Genomic DNA, 20,586 nt, shown 5'->3' on the forward strand with positions numbered 1-20,586 from the left:
CTATACTGAAGGTTCCATTGTGCATGTGAAGACATAGCAGTATTTGAAAAGTTACCTCAACCTGAAACTAGTATTGGCACACTCAGCCTCTGTGGGCTGAACATTAAAGCTTACATGCATGGCCTCACCTTGTTTAAGGACAATTTTACAAAATTTTATTTTACTTTGTAAGAACATTTAACATGAGACATACCCCCTTAGCAAATTTTTTAGTGTACAATAAATTATTGTTGACTACAGGTAAAAAGCTATAGAGCAAATCTCTAGAGCAATATGATCTTCCTTAACTGAAACTTTATGCCCATATATGAGTAACTATCATCTTCCCCTCCTCTCAGCCACTGGCAACTACCATTCCATTTTTTTATTCTATAAATCTGATTATTTTTTATTCTACAAATAAGTGGAATCATGCAATATTTATCTTTCTGTGACTGGCTTATTTGACTTAGCATAATGTGCTCAAGTTTCATCCATGTTGCATATTGCAAAATTTCCTTCTTTTTTTAAGATTGAATAGTATTCCATTTTATGTATATACACATCATCTTTATCCATTCTTCCATTGATGGATATTTAAATTGTTTCCACATTTTAGCTATTGTGAACAGTGCTGAAATGAACATGAGAATGCTGATATGTTTTTGAGATCCTGATTTTAGTTCTTTTGGTAAATACTCAGAAGTGGGATTGCTATTGCTAGATCATATGATCATTCTATTTTTAATTTTTTGAGGAACTTCCATTCTGTTTTCCATAATGGCTGCAGCATTTTGCATTCCAACAAAAATGTACGTGGGTTCCAATTTCTCTACATGTGTCTTTCAAGATGTGTCTTTCCATTTTTTTGATACTAGCCATCCTTATAGGTGTGAAGTAACCTCTCTGGTGGTTTTGATTTGCATTTCTCAGATGATTAGTGATGACGAGCATCTTTTTATTACCTCCTGGCCATTTGTAAAACTTCCTTGGAAAAATGTCTATTCAAGTGTTTAGCCCAGTTTTTGGATATTGATGTATTTATTTTAGAGAGAGAGAACATGAGTAAGCACAGTGAAGAGAGGCAGAAGGAGAGAGAAACTCAATCAGATTCCCTGCTGACCATGGAGCCTGACACAAGGCTCAATCTCACGACCCTGAATCATCACCCCTAGCTGAAACGAAGAGTCGGACACTCAACCTACTGCACCACCCAGGTACCCCAGCCCATTTTTTAATTGGATTAATAGTTTTTATGCTATGGAGTTGTAGGAGTTCCTTGTATATTTTGATGAGAATTACCTCATATCAGATATATGGTTTGCAAATACTTTCTCCCATTCTATAGGTTACCTTTCTATTCTGTTAATTGTTTCCTTTGCTGCATGGTACCTTTTTAGTTTGATGTAGTCCCACTTGTTTGTTTCTGTTGCCTATTCTTTTTGTGTCATACTCATTAAATCATTGCCAAGACAAATGTCATAAGCTTTTCCCCTATGTTTTCTTCTAGGAGTTTTACAGTTTCAGGTCTTACATTTAAGTACATTTAAGTATACTTAAGTATACTTATACTTTTGTATAAGGTATAAGATAAAGGTCCAGTTATCCAGTTTTCCCAGTCCCATCTGTTGAGGAGACTGTCTTTTCATTATTGTGTATTCTTGGCATCCTTGTCAAAGTTTAATTGACCATACATGGTAGAGATGAGGAGAGGTTCCCTCTCCTGCTACATTGGTCTATATGTCTCTTTTTGCCAGTACCATATTGTTTTAATTACTATAAGCTTTATAACATAGTTTAAAATCAGAAAGTGTGATGCTTCCAGCTTTGTTCTTCTTTATCAGGACTGATGTGGCTATTTGTGGTCTTTTGTGCTTCCATATAAATTATACAATTTTTTTTCTATTTCTAAAAAAATGCCTTTTGGATTTTGATTGACATTACATTGATCTGTAGATCACTTTGGGTAGTATGAACATTTCAATAATATTAAGTGTTCCAATCCATGAACACAGGACATCTCTCCACTTTTTAGTGTCTTCTTTAACTTCTTTTTTCAGCATTTTGTGGTCTTCAATAGACAAGTCTTTCATCTTCTTAGGCTCATTTCTAAATATTTTATTCTTTTTGATACTATTTTATTTTATTTTTTATTTTTTTAATAAATTTATTTTTATTGCTGTTCAGTTTGTCAACATACAGAATAACACCCAGTGCTCATCCCATCGAGTGCCCACCTCAGTGCCCGCCACCCAGTCACCCCCACCCCCTGCCCACCTCCCCTTCCACCACCCCTAGTTCATTTCCCAGAGTTAGGAGTCTTTCATGTTCTGTCTCCCTTTCTGATATTTCCCACTTATTTTTTCTCCTTTCCCCTTTATTTCACTATTTTTTACTATTTTAAATGGAATTGTTTTCCTTTTCTTTTCAATAGTTTTTGTTAATGTGTAGAAGTGCAACTGATTTGTGTACTTGATTTTGTATGTCCTTCAACGTTATTGACTTCATTTATTAGTTCTAACAGTTTTTTTAATAGAGTCTTTAGGGTTTTCTATATATAAGATCACGTCATCTGCAAACAAAGACAATTATACTTCCTTTCTAATTTGAATGCAGTTTTTTTCCTAATTACTCCAGCTAGAACTTCCAGTACTGTACTGAATGGTGAGAGTGGTCATCCTTGCCTTATCCCTGATGTTAGAGGAAAAGCTTTCAGGCTTTCACCATTGAGTACAATGTTAGCTGTGGGGTTTTTATACATGGCCTTTATTATGTGGAGGTACTTCTATCCCTAGCTTGTTGAAAAATTTTTTAAAAGATTTTATTTATTTATTCATGAGAGACAGAGAGAGAGAGAGAGAGAGAGAGAGAGAAGCAGAGGGAGAAGCAGGCTCCATGCAAGGAGCCCAAGGCAGCACTCGATTCTGGGACTCCAGGATCACGCCCTGGGCCGAAGGCAGGTGCTAAACCACTGAGCCACCCAAGGATCCCCTGTTGAAATTTTTTAGCATGAAAGGAGATTTAATTTTGTCAAATACTTTTTTGTGTCTATTGAAATGATCATGTGATTTTCATCCTTTTTTTTGTTAATGTGGTATCATATTCATTGATTATCATATGTTGAACCACCCCTGCATCCCAGGGATAAATCCTACTTGGTCATGGTATATGATTCTTCTAATGTGCTGTTGAATTTGATTTGCTAGTATTTTGTTGATGAATTTTGCATCAATGTTCAACAGGGTTATTGTTTTGTAGTTTTTCATGTCATGTCTTTGGCTTTGGCATCAGTTTGGAAGTGTTTCCATCTCTTCAGCTTCCATCTCTCTAACAGAAGAGTTGAGAAGATTGCTATTAATTCTTCTTTCAATGTTTATGCAGAGACACCTTTTAGATACAATCAATTTAAAATAACTGGCTCAGTTATAATCTTCCATGAAAGTCATGATATTTTATTTGGTATTTAATTTTTTGTAGTGAAAATTATTTTGAAATGTGCTTTTCTTTTCTCTCAGGTCTGAGTTTGATAGGTGAGTAATACTTCTGTGAGCTACTGAAATCCCAGCTGGGACTGGCTAAGAAAAAAGCCAAGAAAAGAGTGATTCTTACACAGAATCTGTTTTATTTCTCCCCAAACCACTGATTTTTAAATTTCTCAGAGAAGAAGGATGGGGGGGGGGGGAAGAGAGAGAGAGAGAGAGACATATCTTTTAAGACATATTCTATAGTATTTATAGATTAAATTATAGAATGTCTGGGATTTGCTTTAAAATAAGGCAGTGCTGAAAGAAATTTTTAAAAATCTAAATTATGGAGAGATATTTCATATTCACAGACTGGAGGACTTAACAGTTTTGTAAAGATGTCAGTTATCTCCAAATTGATACACAGTTTTAATGCAAGTTCTGTCAACTCTCAGCAACTATAACTGTAGTTTGTAACTATAAACAAGATTATCCTAAAATGTATATAAAAAGAGCACCTGGGTGGCTCAGTAGTTGAATGTCTGCCTTGGCTCAGGTCGTGATCCTGGTGTACTGGGATTGAGTCCTGCATTGCGGTACCTGCAGGGAGCCCGCTTCTGCCTCTCCCCATGTCTCTGCCTCTCTCTCTGGGTCTCTCATGAAGAAATAAATAAAATCCTTTTAAAAATAAAATAAAATGTATATAAAAGGCAAAGCAACAAGAATAGCTAAAATAATGCTGAAAAAGAATAAAGTAGGAAGAACCACTGTACCAAATTTCAAAACTTATTATGTAGCTACAGAAAACTGTGTGGTGCAGACTATATGGTATTGGAGGAATAAACAAATAGATCATTGGAACAGAACAGAGAATTCAGAAATAGTGCCAAGGAAGTATAGCCAACCAGTGTTTCCAACAGCTTTACTGAGATATAAGCCATATACCATACAATGCACTTAAAGTATAAAATTCTGTGTTTTTTGCTATATATTACTATTATTAATTTTAGTAATATATAAAAATAAAATATATATTTAAAAAATTGCCATTTTAACTGTGTAATTCAGTGACATTAATTATTTTCAGGTGTGCAACCATCACCACTACATATTGCCAAGCTTTATCACCCTAAATGGAAACTCTAACTATTAAGCTATAAATCCTGTTCCGCTATCTCCATAGACCCTGATAACCTCTAATCTATTTTCTGTCACTAAGAATTTGCCTATTCTAGGTACCTAATATAAATGGAATCATACAATATGTGTCCTACTGTATCTGGCTCATTTCACTTAGCATAGTATTTTCAAGGTTCATCCATGTTGTAGCATGAAATAGAACTTTGTTCCTTCTTATGACTGAATAATATTCCATTGTATGTTATACTGTATTTTGTTTATCCATTTATCTGTTGATGGACTTTTGAGTTGTTTCCAATTTGGGGCTATTGTAAATAATGCTGCTATAAATATTGGTGTACAAGGATCTTTTTGATTCCCTGATTTCAATTCTTTTGGATACATATCTAGAAGTGGAATTGCTAAATCATATGGTAATTCTATGTTTTGCTTTTCGAGGAACTGCCAAACTGTTTTCCAAAGCAGCTGCACTGTTTATGTTCTGACCAATAGTGCCTGAGGAACCCAGTCCCTCCAATCCTCCTCAATGCTTGTTATTTCAATGTTTTCATTCTTTGGTGGTTTTTTTTTTTTTTTTTAAATAATAGCCTATCCTAAAGGATGTAAAGTGGTATATCATTGTGGTTTTGATTTGCATTTCCCTAATCATCAGTCATGTTGAGCATCCTTTTATGTGTGAAGAAATATCTATTCAAGACGTTTGCCTCTTTTAATTCAATTTGTTATTCTTTTTATCCTCAAACTGCAACAGTTCTTTGCATATTCTGAATATTAATTTCTTATCAGACACATGATTTGCAATTATTTTCTCCTAATCTGTGAGCTGCCTTTTCACTCTCTTGAGACTATCCTTTGATGCACAATACTTTCAAATTTTAATGTAGTCCAGTTTATTTTTTCTTTTGTTCCCCATACTTTTGGTGTTATATGCAAGGAACCATTTTCCCACCCAATGTAATAAAGCCTCTCCTCTGTTTTCTTCTTAGAGTCTTCCAGTTTTCAGTTTTCATTCTTATGTTAGGTCTTTGATCCATTTTGAGTTAATTTTTGTATATGATATAAGGTAAGGACCCAACTTCATTCTTTTGAATATGGATATCGAGTTTTCAAACACAATTTGTTTTTTTTAATAAATTTATTTTTTATTAGTGTTCAATTTACCATCATACAGAATAACACCCAGTGCTGATCCCGTCAAGTGCCCCCCTCAGTGCCCGTCACCCATTCATCCCCACACCCCTCCCCTTCCACCACCAGAGTTAGGAGTCTTTATGTTCTGTCTCCCTTTCTGATATCTCCCACACATTTCTTCTCCCTTCCCTTATATTCCCTTTCACTATTATTTATATTCCCCAAATGAATGAGAACATATAATGTTTGTCCTTCTCCGACTGACTTACTTCACTCAGCATAATACCCTGCAGTTCCATCCACATCGAAGCAAATGGTGGGTATTTGTCATTTCTAATGGTTGACTAATATTCCATTGTATACATAGACCACATCTTCTTGGGATCCCTGCGTGGCACAGCGATTTGGCACCTGCCTTTGGCCCAGGGTACGATCCTGGAGACCAGGGATCAAATCCCACGTCAGGCTCCCAGTGCATGGAGCCTGCTTCTCCTTCTTCTTATGTCTCCGCCTCTCTCTCTCTCTCTCTCTCTCTCTGTGTGTGTGTGTGTGTGTGTGTGTGTGACTATCACAAATATATAAAAATTAAAAAAAAACTTCTATAAAAAAAAACACATCTTCTTTATCCATTCATCTTTCGATGGACCCAAGGCTCCTTCCACAGTTTGGCTATTGTGGACATTGCTGCTAGAAACATCAGGGTGCAGGTGACCCTGCATTTCATTGCATCTGTATCTTTGGGGTAAGTCCCCAACAGTGCAATTGCTGGGTCATAGGGCAGGTCTAGTTTTAACTCTTTGAGGAACCTCCACACAGTATTCCAGAGTGGCTGCACCATTTCACATTCCCAGCAACAGTGTAAGAGGGTTCCCTTTTCTCTGCATCATCTCCAACATTTGTGGTTTCCTGCCTTGTTAATTTTCCCCATTCTCACTGGTGTGAGGTGGGATCTCATTGTGGTTTTGATTTGTATTTCCCTGATGGCAAGTGATGCAGAGCATTTTCTCATGTGCATGTTGGCCATGTCTATGTCTTCCTCTGTGAGATTTCTCTTCATGTCTTATGCCCATTTCATGATTGGATTGTTTGTTTCTTTGGTGTTGAGTTTAAGAAGTTCTTTATAGATCTTGGAAACTAGCCCTTTATCTGATACGTCATTTGCAAATATCTTCTCCCATTCTGTAGGTTGTCTTTAGTTTTGTTGACTGTATCCTTTGCTGTGCAAAAGCTTCTTATCTTGATGAAGTCCCAATAGTTCATTTTTGCTTTTGTTTCTTTTGCCTTCGTGGACGTATCTTGCAAGAAGTTACTGTGGCCGAGTTCAAAAAGGGTGTTGCCTGTGTTCTCCTCTAGGATTTTGAGGGAATCTTGTCTCACATTTAGATCTTTCATCCATTTTGAGTTTATCTTTGTGTATGGTGAAAAAGAGTGGTCTAGTTTCATTCTTCTGCATGTGGATGTCCAATTTTCCCAGCACCATTTATTGAAGAGACTGTCTTTTTTCCAATGGATAGTCTTTCCTCCTTTATCGAATATTAGTTGACCATAAAGTTGAGGGTCCACTTCTGGATTCTGTTCCATTGATCTCTGTGTCTGTTTTTGTGCCAGTACCACACTGTCTTGATGACCACAGCTTTGTAGTACAACCTGAAATCTGGCATTGTGATGCCCCCAGCTATGGTTTTCTTTTTTAAAATTCCCCTGGCTATTCGGAGACTTTCTGATTCCACACAAATCTTAAAATAATTTGTTCTAACTCTCTGAAGAAAGTCCATGGTATTTTGATAGGGATTGCATTAAACGTGTAAATTGCCCTGGGTAACATTGACATTTTCACGATATTAATTCTGCCAATCCATGAGCATGGAATATTTTTCCATCTCTTTGTGTCTTCCTCAATTTCTTTTAGAAGTGTTCTATAGTTTTTAGGGTATAGATCCTTTACCTCATTGGTGAGGTTTATTCCTAGGTATCTTATGCTTTTCGGTGAAATTGTAAATGGGATTGACTCCTTAATTTCTCTTTCTTCAGTCTCATTGTTAGTGTATAGAAATGCCATTGATTTCTGGGCATTGACTTTGTATCCTGCCACCCTACGAAATTGCTGTAGGAGTTGTAGCAATCTTGGGGTGGAGGCTTTTGGGTTTTCTAGGTAGAGTATCATGTCATCAGCAAAGAGGAAGAGTTTGACTTCTTCTTTGCCAATTTGAATGCCTTTAATGTCTTTTTGTTGCCTGATTGCTGAGGCTAGGACTTCCAATACTATGTTGAATAGCAGTGGTGAGAATGGACATCCCTGTCTTGTTCCTGATCTTAATGGAAAGGCTCCCAGTGCTTCCCCATTGAGAATGATATTTGCTGTGGGCTTTTCGTAGATGGCTTTTAAGATGTCGAGGAAAGTTCCCTCTATCCATACACTCTGAAGAGGTTTGATCAGGAATGGATGCTGTACTTTGTCAAATGGTTTCTCTGCATCTAATGAGAGGATCATATGGTTCTTGGTTTTTCTCTTGCTGATATGTTGAATCACATTGATTGTTTTACGAGTGTTGAACCAGCCTTGTGTCCCGGGGATAAATCCTACTTGGTCTTGGTGAATAATTTTCTTAATGTGTTGTTGGATCCTAATGGCTAGTATCTTGTTGAGAATTTTTGCATCCATGTTCATCAATATCCATCCATGTGCATCAATATCTCTGATGGATATTGGTCTGTAATTCTCCTTTTTGGTGGGGTCTTTGGTTTTGGAATTAAGGTGATGCGGCCTCATAGAACGAATTTGGAAGTACTCCATCTCTTTCTATCTTTCCAAACAGCTTTAGTAGGATAGGTATTTCTTCTTTAAATGTTTGATAGAATTCCCCTGGGAAGCCATCTGGCCCTGGGCTCTTGTGTCTTGGGAGGTTTTTGATGACTGCTTCAATTTCCTCCCTGGTTATTGGCCTGTTCAGGTTTTCTATTTCTTCCTGTTCCAGTTTTGGTAGCTTGTGGCTTTCCAGGAATGCGTCCATTTCTTCTAGATTGCCTAATTTATTGGCCTATAGCTGTTCATAATACGTTTTTAAAATCATTTGTATTTCCTTAGTGTTGGTAGTGATCTCTCCTTTCTCATTCATGATTTTATTAATTTGAGTCTCCTCTCTCTTCTTTTTAATAAGGCTGGCTAATGGTTTATCTATCTTATTAATTCTTTCAAAGAACCAACTCCTGGTTCTGTTGATCTGTTCCACAGTTCTTCTGGTCTCGATTTCGTTGAGTTCTGCTCAAATTTTAATTAACTCTCTTCTTCTGCTGGGCGTGGGGTCCATCTGCTGTTTTCTCTCTAGCTCCTTTATGTGTAAAGTTAGCTTTTGTATTTGAGTTCTTTCCAGTTTTTGGATGGATGCTTGTATTGCGATGTATTTCCCCCTTAGGACTGCTTTTGCTGCATCCCAAAGATTTTGAACGGTTATATCTTCATTCTCATTAGTTTCCATGAATCTTTTTAATTCATCCTTAATTTCCTGGTTGACCCTTTCATCTTTTAGCAGGATGGTCCTTAACCTCCACGTGTTTGAGGTCCTTCCAAACTTCTTGTTGTGATTTAGTTCTAATTTCAAGGCATTATGGTCTGAGAATATCCAGGGGATGATCCCAATCTTTTGGTATCGGTTCAGACCCGATTTGTGACCCAATATGTGGTCTATTCTGGAGAAAGTTCCATGTGCACTTGAGAAGAAAGTGTATTCAGTTGCGTTTGGATGTAAAGTTCTGTAGATATCTGTGAAATCCATCTCGTCCAGTGTATCACTTAAAGCTCTCGTTTCTTTGGAGATGTTGTGCTTAGAAGACCTATCGAGAGGAGAAAGTGCTAGATTGATGTCACCAAGTATAAGTGTATTACTATCTAAGTATTTCTTCACTTTGGCTATTAATTGGTTTAAATATTTGCAGCTCCCTCATTCGGGGCATATATATTCAGGATTGTTAAGTCCTCTTGTTGGATAGATCCTTTAAGTATGAGATAGTGTCCCTCTTCATCCCTCACTACAGTCTTCGGGGTAAATTTTAGTTTATCTGATAGAGGTATCTGATGGCTACCCCTGCTTTCTTTTGAGGACCATTTGAATGGTAAATGGTTCTCCAACCTTTTATTTTTAGGTTGTAGGTGTCCTTCTGTCTAAAATGAGTCTCTTGTAGACAGCAAATAGATGGTTCCTGCTTTTTTATCCAGTTTGAAACCCTGCACCTTTTGATGGGGTCATTAAGCCTGTTCACGTTCAGAGTTACTATTGAAAGGTATGAGTTTAGTGTCATCAGGATTCTATTCAGTCCTTCTTTTTGTGGATTGTTCCAATGAACTTCTTCTTAAAGGGGAATCTTAAGAGTCCCCCTTAAAATTTCTTGCAGAGCTGGTTTGGAGGTCACATATTCTTTCAGTTCCTGCTTGTCTTAGAAGCTCTTTATCTCTCCTTCGATTTTGAATGAGAGCCTTGCTGGATAAAGTATTCTTGGTTGCATGTTCTTCTCATTTAGGACCCTGAATACATCCTGCCAGCCCTTTCTGGCCTGCCAGGTCTCTGTGGAGAGGTCTGCTGTTACCCTAATAGTCCTCCCCATAAAAGTCAGGGATTTCTTGTCTCTTGCTGCTTTAAGGATCTTCTCTTTATCTTTGGAATTTGCAACCTTTACTATTAAATGTTGAGGTGTTGAACGGTTTTTATTGATTTTAGGGGGGGAATCTCTCTATTTCCTGGATCTCAATGCCTGTTTCCCTTCCCAGATTAGGAAAGTTTTCAGCTAGGATTTGTTCAAATACATATTCTGGCCCTCTGGCCCTTTCAGGAACCCCAATTAAACGTAGGTTTTTCTTCCTTAGGCCGTCGTTTATTTCCCTTTATGTGTCTTCATGGTCTTTTAATTGTCTGTCTCTTTTTTCCTCAGTTTCCCTCTTTGCCATCAACTTGTCTTCTATGTCACTCACTCGTTCTTCCACCTCATTAACCCTCGTCGTTAGGACTTCTAGTTTGGATTGCATCTCATTCAATTGATTTTTAATTTCTGCCTGATTGCATCTAAATTCTGCAGTCATGACGTCTCTTGAGTCCTTTATGCTTTTTTTCTAGAGCCACCAGTAGCTGTATAATAGTGCTTCTGAATTGGCTTTCTGACATTGAATTGTAATCCAGATTTTGTAACTCTGTGGGAGAGAGGACTGTTTCTGGTTCTTTCTTTTGAGGTGAGGTTTTCCTTCTAGTCATTTTGCTCAGTGCAGAGTGGCCAAAAACAAGTTGTATTGGGAAAAGGAGAAAAAGAGAGGAGAGAAAGAAAGAAAGAAAAGAGAAAAAGAAAAAAGAAAAAAGGAAGAAAAAAGGGGAAAAAGAGAAGAAAAAGAGAAAGAAAAAGAAAGAAAGGGGAAAAAAAGAGGTGGGGGAAGCAAACAAATCAAAAAGCAAAAGAAAAAGAAAAGAAAAAAAAACCCACGGAGGAGTATCTTCTGATTCTGTATACTTTAAGTCCCTTGACTTCCCCTGGATCTTGTCCGTCCAGCTCGTCTTCTGGGGGAGGGGCCTGTTGTGCTGATTTTCAGGTGTTAGCACTTGGGGGAGCTGCTCTGCCCCTGCCTGGTGCAGGGCTCAGTGGGGGTTGTTTACCCCGTGAGGCCCCAGGAGGAACAACCGCAGTGGCGGGGCCAGCTCTGGAGCCTGGAGTCAGCTCCCGCAGTAGCTCCGAAGCTCTCGGTCTGCAGGGCCTGGAGGCTCTGGGGAGGGGCCGCTGATGTGCTCAGCTGGGGCAGGAGCGTCCTCGCTGTCCTGGGCCCTCCTGGCCTCTGCCTGTCCCGGGGGAGGCAGGATCCTGGGCTGTGTCCCGGCGCCCTGTGCTCCGGGGCCTGAGCTGTTGGATTCGCTCCTGCCCCGCAGCCCCCTCCGCGGAGCCCCCCACGAGCCCCCCGAGCTGCTCCCGCCCCGCAACCCCCTCCGCGGAGCCTCTTCTTCTGCCCGAGCCCCCCTGAGCTGCTCCCGCCCCGCAGCCCCCTCCGCGGAGCCGCCCCCGAGCCCCCCGAGCTGCTCCCGGTCCCCCGTGCGCGCTGTAGCCCTTAGGGAGCTCGGCGCACTCTCCCGGGGCGCAGGTGCCTGTTAGTGTCCCCGGGAGCCCGAGGGCATCCCCGCCCTCCTGGGTCCTGCTCCACCTCCCTGGAGCCCCTTCCCGCCCGGGAAGGTCGGTGCAGCTCCTGCGTCTCCGGGACGGGGCTCTCCTGTCCTGGGGACACTCGCCCCGGCCTCAGCCCGGCTCCTCGCGGGGCCCCTCCCCCTTGGAGACCTTTTGCTTCTTTATTTCTTTTTCCCCGTCTTCCTACCTCGATAGAAGCGCGAACTCTTCTCACTGTAGCATTCCAGCTATTCTCTCTTTAAATCTCAGGCTGAATTCGTAGATTTTCAGGATGATTGAAGGTTATCTAGATAATTTGGTGGGGACAGGTGACTTGGGGACCCTACTCTTCTGCCATCTTGACCGTCCCTCCTCCAACACAATTTGTTGAAAGACTGTCTTTCTCCCACTGATTGTCCTGGCTTTGTCAAAAATCAAATGGCCATATGTATGGCAGTTTATCTCTGGGATCTCTATTTTATTCTATTGATCTATATGTCTATCTGTAGGATAGTACCACATTGTTTTGATTACTGTGGCCTTGTATTAAGTTTTGAAACCAGGAAATGTGAGTCCTCCAGCTTAATTTTGGAATTTTTTTTTCAAGATAGTTTTGGCTATTCAGGGTCCCTTTAGATTCCATATGAATTTTAGGATAACTTTTTTTTTTCAGTAAAAATGCCATTGGCATTTTGATAAGGGTTACATTGAATCTGTAGATTGCTTTGAGTAGTAATGTCATCTTAACAGTATTAACTCTACCATTTCATGAGCATGGAATGTCTTTCCATTTACTAAGTTTTCTTTAATGTCTTGCAGCACGTTTGATCATTTTCACTATACACATTTTTTGCCTGCTTGGTTAAACCTATTTTTAAGTATTTTTATTATTACTTTCTTTTACACATTTTTTTAAATTTAAATTAAATTTGCCAACATATAGTATAACACTCAATGTTCATCCCATCAAGTGCCCTCCTCAGTGCACATCACCCAGCTACCCCATCCTCACTCCCCTTCCTCAACCCTTTGTTTGTTTCCCAGAGTTAGGAGTCTTTCGTGGTTTTATTATTTATAATATAACTAAATTAATTTTTTTCCTTTTCAAATTGTTCATTGCAAGTATATAGAAATAAAACTAACTTTTATGTATTGATTTGTACTGCTGAATTTATTAGCCTTAATGATTTATTGTGGATTCTTCAGCTTTTCTATACATAAGATCATGTCATTGGTGAATAGAAATAACTTTACTTCTTCCTTTCCATTTTAGATGCTTTTTTTCCCTCTTTCTTGCCTAACTGCTCTGGCTAGGACTTCCGACACTGTACTGAATAGACGTGATGAAAGTGGGCGTCCTTGTTTTATTCCTGATCTTAGAGGAAAAGCTTTCAGTTTTTCACCATTGAGTATATTAGCTATGGCTTTTTCACACCTGACTTTTATCATGTTGAGGAAATTCTCTTTTATTTCTAGTTTGTTGGGTATTTTTATCATGAAAGGGCTTTGAATTTTGCCAATGCTTTCTCTGCATCAATTGAGATAATCATGCAGTTTTTCCCCTTCATTCTATTAATGTTGTATATTGCATTGAACAATTTTCATTTGTTGAACCATTCTTGTATTCCAAAAATAAATCCTAGTAGGTAAAGCTATATAATCCTTTTGATATGCTATTGAATTCAGTTTACTAGTTAGTTTACTTGTTGAATTCAGCTTACTAATCCTTTGCTGAGGATTTTTGCATCTGTATTCATAAGGAATATTTGTCTGCAGTTTTCTTCTAGTGTTTTGTCTGGCTTTAGTGAGTTAAGAAGTATTCTCTCTTCTGCAGTTTTTAGAAGAAACTGAGAAAGACTGATGCCAATTCTTATTCACATGTTTGGTGAGTTCACTAGTGAAGCCATCCAATCTTGGGCTTTACTTTGTTGGGTAGTTTCTGACTATGGTTTCAATCTCCTTACTAATTTTAGGCATATTCAGATTTTTTGTTTCTTCTTGAGTCAGTTTTGGTAGATATGTGTTCCTAAGAATTTATCCATATCGTCTAGTTTATCTAGATGTACAACAGTTGACCAAAAAAAGAAAGAAAAAACCCACGACTCAAAATGGATCATAGATTTACATGTAAAAATTAAAACTATAAGACTTTTAGGATGGATATTATTCTGTATGTTGGTAAATTGAACACCAATAAAAAAACTAAAATAAATTAAAAAAAAAAACAAAAAATAAAAAAAAAGACTTTTAGGAGAAAACATAACTGAAAATCTTTTGGAACCAAGTTTTGATGATGAGTTCTTAGACATGATTCCAAAGACATTACCTGTTAGAAGGAAAAATCAATAAATTGAACTTTATCAAAATTTTAATTTTTTTGTTCATGAAAGAGGATGAAAAACTAAGCTCCAAACTAAGAGAAAATATCTGCAAATCACATATCTGACAAAGAACTCCTATCTAGAATATATGAAGAATTTTCAGAGGTGCCTGGCTGGCTCAGTTAGTAGAGCATGTGACTCTTGTTCTTGGGGTTATGAGTTTGAGTCCCACACTGGGTATAGAAATTACTTTAAAAATCTTTTTAAGAATTTAAAACTTAAAAAAAAAAAGAATTTTCAGGATGCCTCACTGGCTCAGTTCAAAGAGCATGCAACTCTTTATCTCATGAATTTGAGCCCCACATTGGGGATAGAGTTTAGAGTTTACTTAATACAAAAAAAAAATTTTAAGAATTTTCAAATTTCAACATCAAAGCAATAAATATTCTAACTGGAAAAGAGGCCAAAAAAATGAAGAAATACTTCAGCAAAAAAGATATATGGATGACAAATAAGCACATGAAAAAACGTTCAAAGCACCTGCCCTTTGGGAAATGCAAATTAAGACCATGATCCAATATCACTATACACCTATCAGAATGTCTAAAATATAAAATTGTGACAGAGACATCTGGGTGGTTCAGTCAGTTGAGTGCGTGACTCTTGGTTTCAGCTCAGATCATGATCTCAGGATCGTGGGATCGAGCCTGGCTTTGGGAGCTCAGAGCTTAGCAAGGAGTCTGCCTGAGATTCTCTCTCTTCCTCTCCCTCCACCCCTACATAGCCCCACTCTTGCATGCTCACTTTCTCTCTTTCTCTCAAATAAATAAATAAATAAATAAATAAATAAATAAATCTTTTAAAAATATATAAAATTGTGACAATACCAAATGCAGGTAAAGATTCTGAAAAACACACATTGTTGAGTGTGAGATTGTAAAATGGTACAACTGCTCTGGAAAATAGTTTAGCAGTTTCTTAGAAAACTGAACACTCAACTGCCATATGACCCAGCAGTTACAACCCTGGGCAATTGCATTTGTCCCAGAATAATGAAAATTTAGGTCCACCCTAAAACCTGTATATAGATGTTCATAGCATCTTTACTTAAAACAGCCTAAAATTAGAAATCACTTGGATATCTGTCAGTGGGTAGAATGGTTGAACAAACTTGTACATCCATTGCATGGGATACTAGTAAGCAATAAAATGAATGAGGTATAGATCTCAAGGGCATTTGGCTAAGTGAAAAAGCCATCCTCCAAAGCTTACATACTGGTTGCTGTAGTGGTTACACAAATCTACACATATGATAAAGTGATGTAGAATCATATATACACATTATACCGAGGTTATTTTCCTGGGTGTGATATTATACTATAATTCCATAGGCTATAACCACTGGGTAAAGGGTACACAGGACCTCTGCATTACAGTTACAATTCTCTGTGATCTATAGTTATTTCAAAATTTTATTTTATTTTATTTATTTTTTTTGTTATTTCAAAATTTTAAAACAAGTTTTTTAAAAGAGTTATTTATTTATTTTAGAGATGGGGAGAAGAGCAGAAGGAGGAAGACAGGCAGACTCAGGCAGACTCTGCACTGTGTCCACCATTCTCTCATCTATGTCTTTACTAATTCATTTCTTTAACACTTAACTAAAGTCTATATAAAGCATGGTTGCTGCCTTTGGGGGAGACAGTCAGACAACACAATGTATAAGGGACCACAGTAAATGCCACGACCATTGTCCGTACAGAGCACGTTGGGAGTGAGACAGAAGTGGATGTCAGTCCTTGCAGTGATGGTGTCACATAAGACTTGCACAGAGGTTGTAATGCTTGAGATGAGTCTTCAAAGTTATTTTCACCTATGTTAGGGTCACCTGGGTAATCTAGGATAATCCCCCTATTTGAGATCAGCTGATTTGCATACTTATTACACCTGCAATCTTAATTCCTCTTTGTCATGTAAAATAACATATTTGTGGGTTTCGGGGATTAGGACTTTGTTGTCTTTTGGAGGCCATTACTCTGCCTCCCACAAGAATAGAGTCCAGACCTTGATTTTAAGCCAGAGCAGACATTGTGGACACTTAGGAAAGGACTGTCTATCCCATAACTGGTGCTGAGAAAATTACTTATCCTTACAGAAAAAAAGAAATTGGATTCTAAAAGTTCTGGATCCCATTCTCCGGTATGTTCTCATTACCAAGCAATTTCTCAGATATCAGCAACATGTCCTACAATTCAGTGCAATCCTCACGCTCTCCACCTGGAGATAGCATCAGATCCCACAGGTCAAGGGCTCAGTCCTACAAGAGTACCCTTGTTCTTCCACTTCAGACACTAGTCACAAGCCAGAGGTACTTCTGGTCAACCGGCTATAGATTGGAGGTTCCAACAAACTCCTGCCTTGGGTTCAATCAATTTGCTAGAGTGGGTCTCAGAACTCAGAGAAACATTCTACTGACTAGATTACCGATTTATTATAAAAGGATATAACTCAGGAACAACCAGATGGAAGAGATGCACAGGCAAGGTATGCAGGAAGGACCACAGAGCTTCCATACCCTGTCCTGGCTCACCACTCTCCCCAAATCTCCACGTGTTCACCAGCCCAAAAGCTCTCTAAACACTGTCCTTTGGGTTTTTACAGAGGCTTCATTATGTAAGCCTGACTAAATCATTGGCCACTGGCTATTAAGCCAGCCCCTGTCCCCTCCCTAGAAGTGGGTTGGGGCAGCCCTATCCCTGGGTTACCTAGGGGCTTCCCAAAAGTAATCATTAACATAACAAAAGAAACTTTTTATCACTCTTATCACGGGACGTTCCAAGAGCTTTATGAGCTCTGTGCCAGGAAAGGGTCAAAAACAAAATATATATTTCTTATAAATCACAGTAGCACAGATTTTTATCTACACAATACACAAAAATCATTCCCAAGTGCAATAAAAATTTAATGTCAAAAGAAAAGCTATAAAACATTTAAGGATAACATAGGAGAGTAACTTTGCAACTTGGAGGTAAGGATGTCCTAAAGGCAAAAAAATATAAACCATACAGGACAAGATTGATAAATTTGTCTAATGAAAATTAAGAACTTCTGTTCACCGAAAGCATCTTAAAGAGATGGGACAGGCCACAAAGTAGGAGATGATACTTGTGATAAAGTGGGTGACAAAGATTTAGTATGCAGAATGGGGGCAGTGCATATATATATATATACACACATACATAGAAATGTATTTTTTTTACATTATTGATTACATTAAAGAGCAACAGCTCAATAGACACATATTTTCCACATTAAAGGAAATACCAATGGCCCACAAATATAGACAAGGTGTTCACTTCATTAGTGATCATTAGTCATCAGAGAAATGTAAATTCAAATGACAGTAAGATTCCATTCCATATCCATCAGCTTGTCAACAATGTCTGAGGATGCCAATCTTTAGAGCTGGCTAGGATGTGGTGTAGTGGGAACATTCATACATACTGTTAGAAGTTTTTCTTAAGATTTATTTATTTTAGAGAAAGAGCAGGGGACAAGGGCAGGAGGAGAGGAAAGAGAGTCTTAGCAGACCACGCAGATTGCAGAGCCTAAGTGGGGCTCCATCCCATGACCCTGAGATCAGGACCTGAGCTGAACCGAAGAGTCAGATGCTTAGCCAACTGAGCCACCCAGGAGCCCCACTGTTGGAAGTCTTACATGGTAGAATAGCTTTGGAAAACAATTTGGCACACCTAGGGCCCAGGGATGCCACACCTCAGTCCTACACCCCAGAGCATAAATTCACACTAAACGGGGCAAAAATCTAAGGTGTGACAATGGTTTGTGGCCTTCCAAAAGCCATGGAAAATAACAAATATACAGTATATTCGTGGTATTAATATTTCATGGGAACAATTGGGAAAACAATGTATGAAAGGCTTTTTAGAGGGTAATAATGAAAAAGAGGTTGAGAAACACTGTCTAAGGGGAAACTCTGGAACATGTACCTAGGAGGTATGTGGGTATGTTTGCAATACCATTATTCATACCAGCAGCAAGACAGAAAAGCACCCACTGCTCTCCAGCAGTGAAATGGATGTGTAAAATTTGACATATTCATAAAATGCAAGTCTGTCCATCAGTGAGAATGAATCATTCACAACTATATAAGCAGTTGAGTAAAAAAAAAAAAAAAAAAAAAGTAAAAATCAAAAAATCCAGCCAAAGCAGAAAACCTACTAGATGGTCCCATTTATATAAGGCCAAATTATGCAAGATTCAACAGAAATAAATACTAAAACACACCATGGGTGTGATTTATAAAAATATTGGATAGCTCTAAAAGAAAGAGAGGGGAATACAGTTGGAGTAGGTCATGCAGGTGGTTGAATTCTAAGATTCGAGTATTTTTCTTTAGCAGAATAAGTACTATGGGAGTTCATTTTATTAATTTCCAAACTATGCTTCAATGTACATACTATATATTTCTTTGGATACATATATATTTCACAATAAATGGTTAGCATTATTCTTATAGGCCATCTACTATACCTGGCACATTGGTAGATGGTTTTGAATTGAATTCAGCTGGAGGGGACTCTTGAGTGTCCTACTCTTACAGATATTTCTGTTTCCTTGTTTAGGGAGATAGTGGAGATTGAAATGGTAGGTGATTAACAGTGATGGGGCAAAAGTCGGCCTGTGCATTCTTTCAACCAGATCATGATTTGCAGTAAAAATGGTTTGAGAAACTAGTTCCCAGGTCTTCTCCCTCCTCTCAAAGTAGTACATTTATCCTGAACAGGTTCATCTCCTTCTCTACCTGTTCCCCTTCCTCAGTTCCTATTTGCCAGCTGGTATCTCTCCTTCCAGCTATCCCTGATGGAGTTCTGGACACAGCCATCCGTGCTGATGAGGCGGGGAGTGAGGAGGACCTGTATGAAGACATGCACAGCTCCAGTCACCACTACAGCCACCCCGGAGGGGGTGGTGAGCAGCTGGCCATCAATGAGGTAGGGTCAGGGCTGCATGGGTGAAGGGACGGGGCTGGGACAGATGGTCTGGATGTCAAGGTGAATCCAGCATGCTCACACAGGCTGTCCACAGTCTCTGTATTCCAAGCAGATGGCAGTGGCTCCCACATGCACACAGCACAGTTTCAGCCTATGGCTCTCACTTACCCAAATACAGGACCTGCCTCTCTGCCCTCCTGAGCCTACAGAGAACCCAGAAGGGCAGGCATGACCCAAGACCTATGATGAAAGAATGCTGGTCTGTCCTACCCTATGACAGCCCCGTAAGCCATCCTGGATGAAGCAAACTCTTCTTGGTAGAATGGAGGTCACAGCTTAGCCCACCATCCCTCCAAGAAGTTGTCTGGGCAGGATGGGAAGCAAGGGAAGTGAAAATTAATTTTTCTTTGACTCCAAGAGCTCAAAAACCATTGTGGTTGCTATGACAACCGTGTGCAAGTTTGTTTGTTTGTTTGCTGGTCCTATCTAAACAGAAGAAATTAGGGACAAACTTCATCTAGGCAAGACTGGTTCCTTTTGCATTCTCCAAGCACAGAGAAATTTTGAGACCTTCACTCCTCTCTTTTTCTCACTTGTGCTCCTATTTTCTTGTCCTCTTCTTTTTTACTTAATTCAGTGGTGGGGCAGGGCATGCCACTAAACATAATGTGGTCAATAACCCACATCCATAATACTACATTCTCTTCCTGGTCATGAGTTACCGTGTATTTCTGCCTCATCAAAACCTGGATCTGACCCCCAGGATCTTGCAGCACCTCAGGAGGGATGGATTTACAGACAGTCTGAATCAGTGAAGGGCAGGTGGGCTTCTCAGAACCCCTTGAGGAGTGTGCTATCCTCATTACCTACTCAACAGATGGGTACAAACTGTAAATGGTGGATGAACTCTTCTCCGAGGTCTGGGTCTGAATAATGATTTAAAACAGTCATTAAAAAATGCTTTATTCAGCATCCATGATGTGTTAAGTAACACATATCCAAGGAAGTTGACTTTTCTAATACATAAGTATATAATAGTATACAATTGTATTCCAATACAATAGTACTCTTCGATGACTATTTTGAATGAAAGATGTTCTAAAATGATGTTATTTAACCTGAATGCACAGATAATGGTTTATTTTTTTTTTCCTTGAAGTATTGGGCTGCTGTCCTCAGTGTTGGGCCCCAGCCCTGGTGGTAGGCAGCATGGTGTTGGGGGTAGAATCTGAGCCCTGGGGCCTCCCAGACCTGAATGGGAGTTCCTCCCTGCCCAGGACCATGTGTGGAGCTCTGAGCAGGTAAACCCTCTGAACACTGGTTTACTTAACTGTAAAATAGGATAGCCATCAGGTTACCTGAGAACTGACTGAATTACGTAAATAACCCGGCATGTGGTGGGTTCCCAGT

At 39.0% G+C, this 20,586-nt stretch overlaps 1 protein-coding gene across 1 annotated transcript in view; it reads left to right on the forward strand.

Moving 5' to 3' along the window:
- ARHGEF4 (Rho guanine nucleotide exchange factor 4) overlaps window positions 1-20,586 on the forward strand; it is an 87,654-nt gene that overhangs the window by 45,437 nt on the left and 21,631 nt on the right. Inside the window, exon 2 of the mRNA XM_077861199.1 lies at window positions 19,037-19,176. Coding sequence (XP_077717325.1) covers window positions 19,037-19,176 — 140 coding nt within the window. The remainder of the gene's footprint in view (window positions 1-19,036; window positions 19,177-20,586) is intronic.

The sequence above is a fragment of the Canis aureus genome, chromosome 20, assembly GCF_053574225.1.
Source record: "Canis aureus isolate CA01 chromosome 20, VMU_Caureus_v.1.0, whole genome shotgun sequence".
In the NCBI taxonomy this organism is placed as follows: domain Eukaryota; kingdom Metazoa; phylum Chordata; class Mammalia; order Carnivora; family Canidae; genus Canis; species Canis aureus.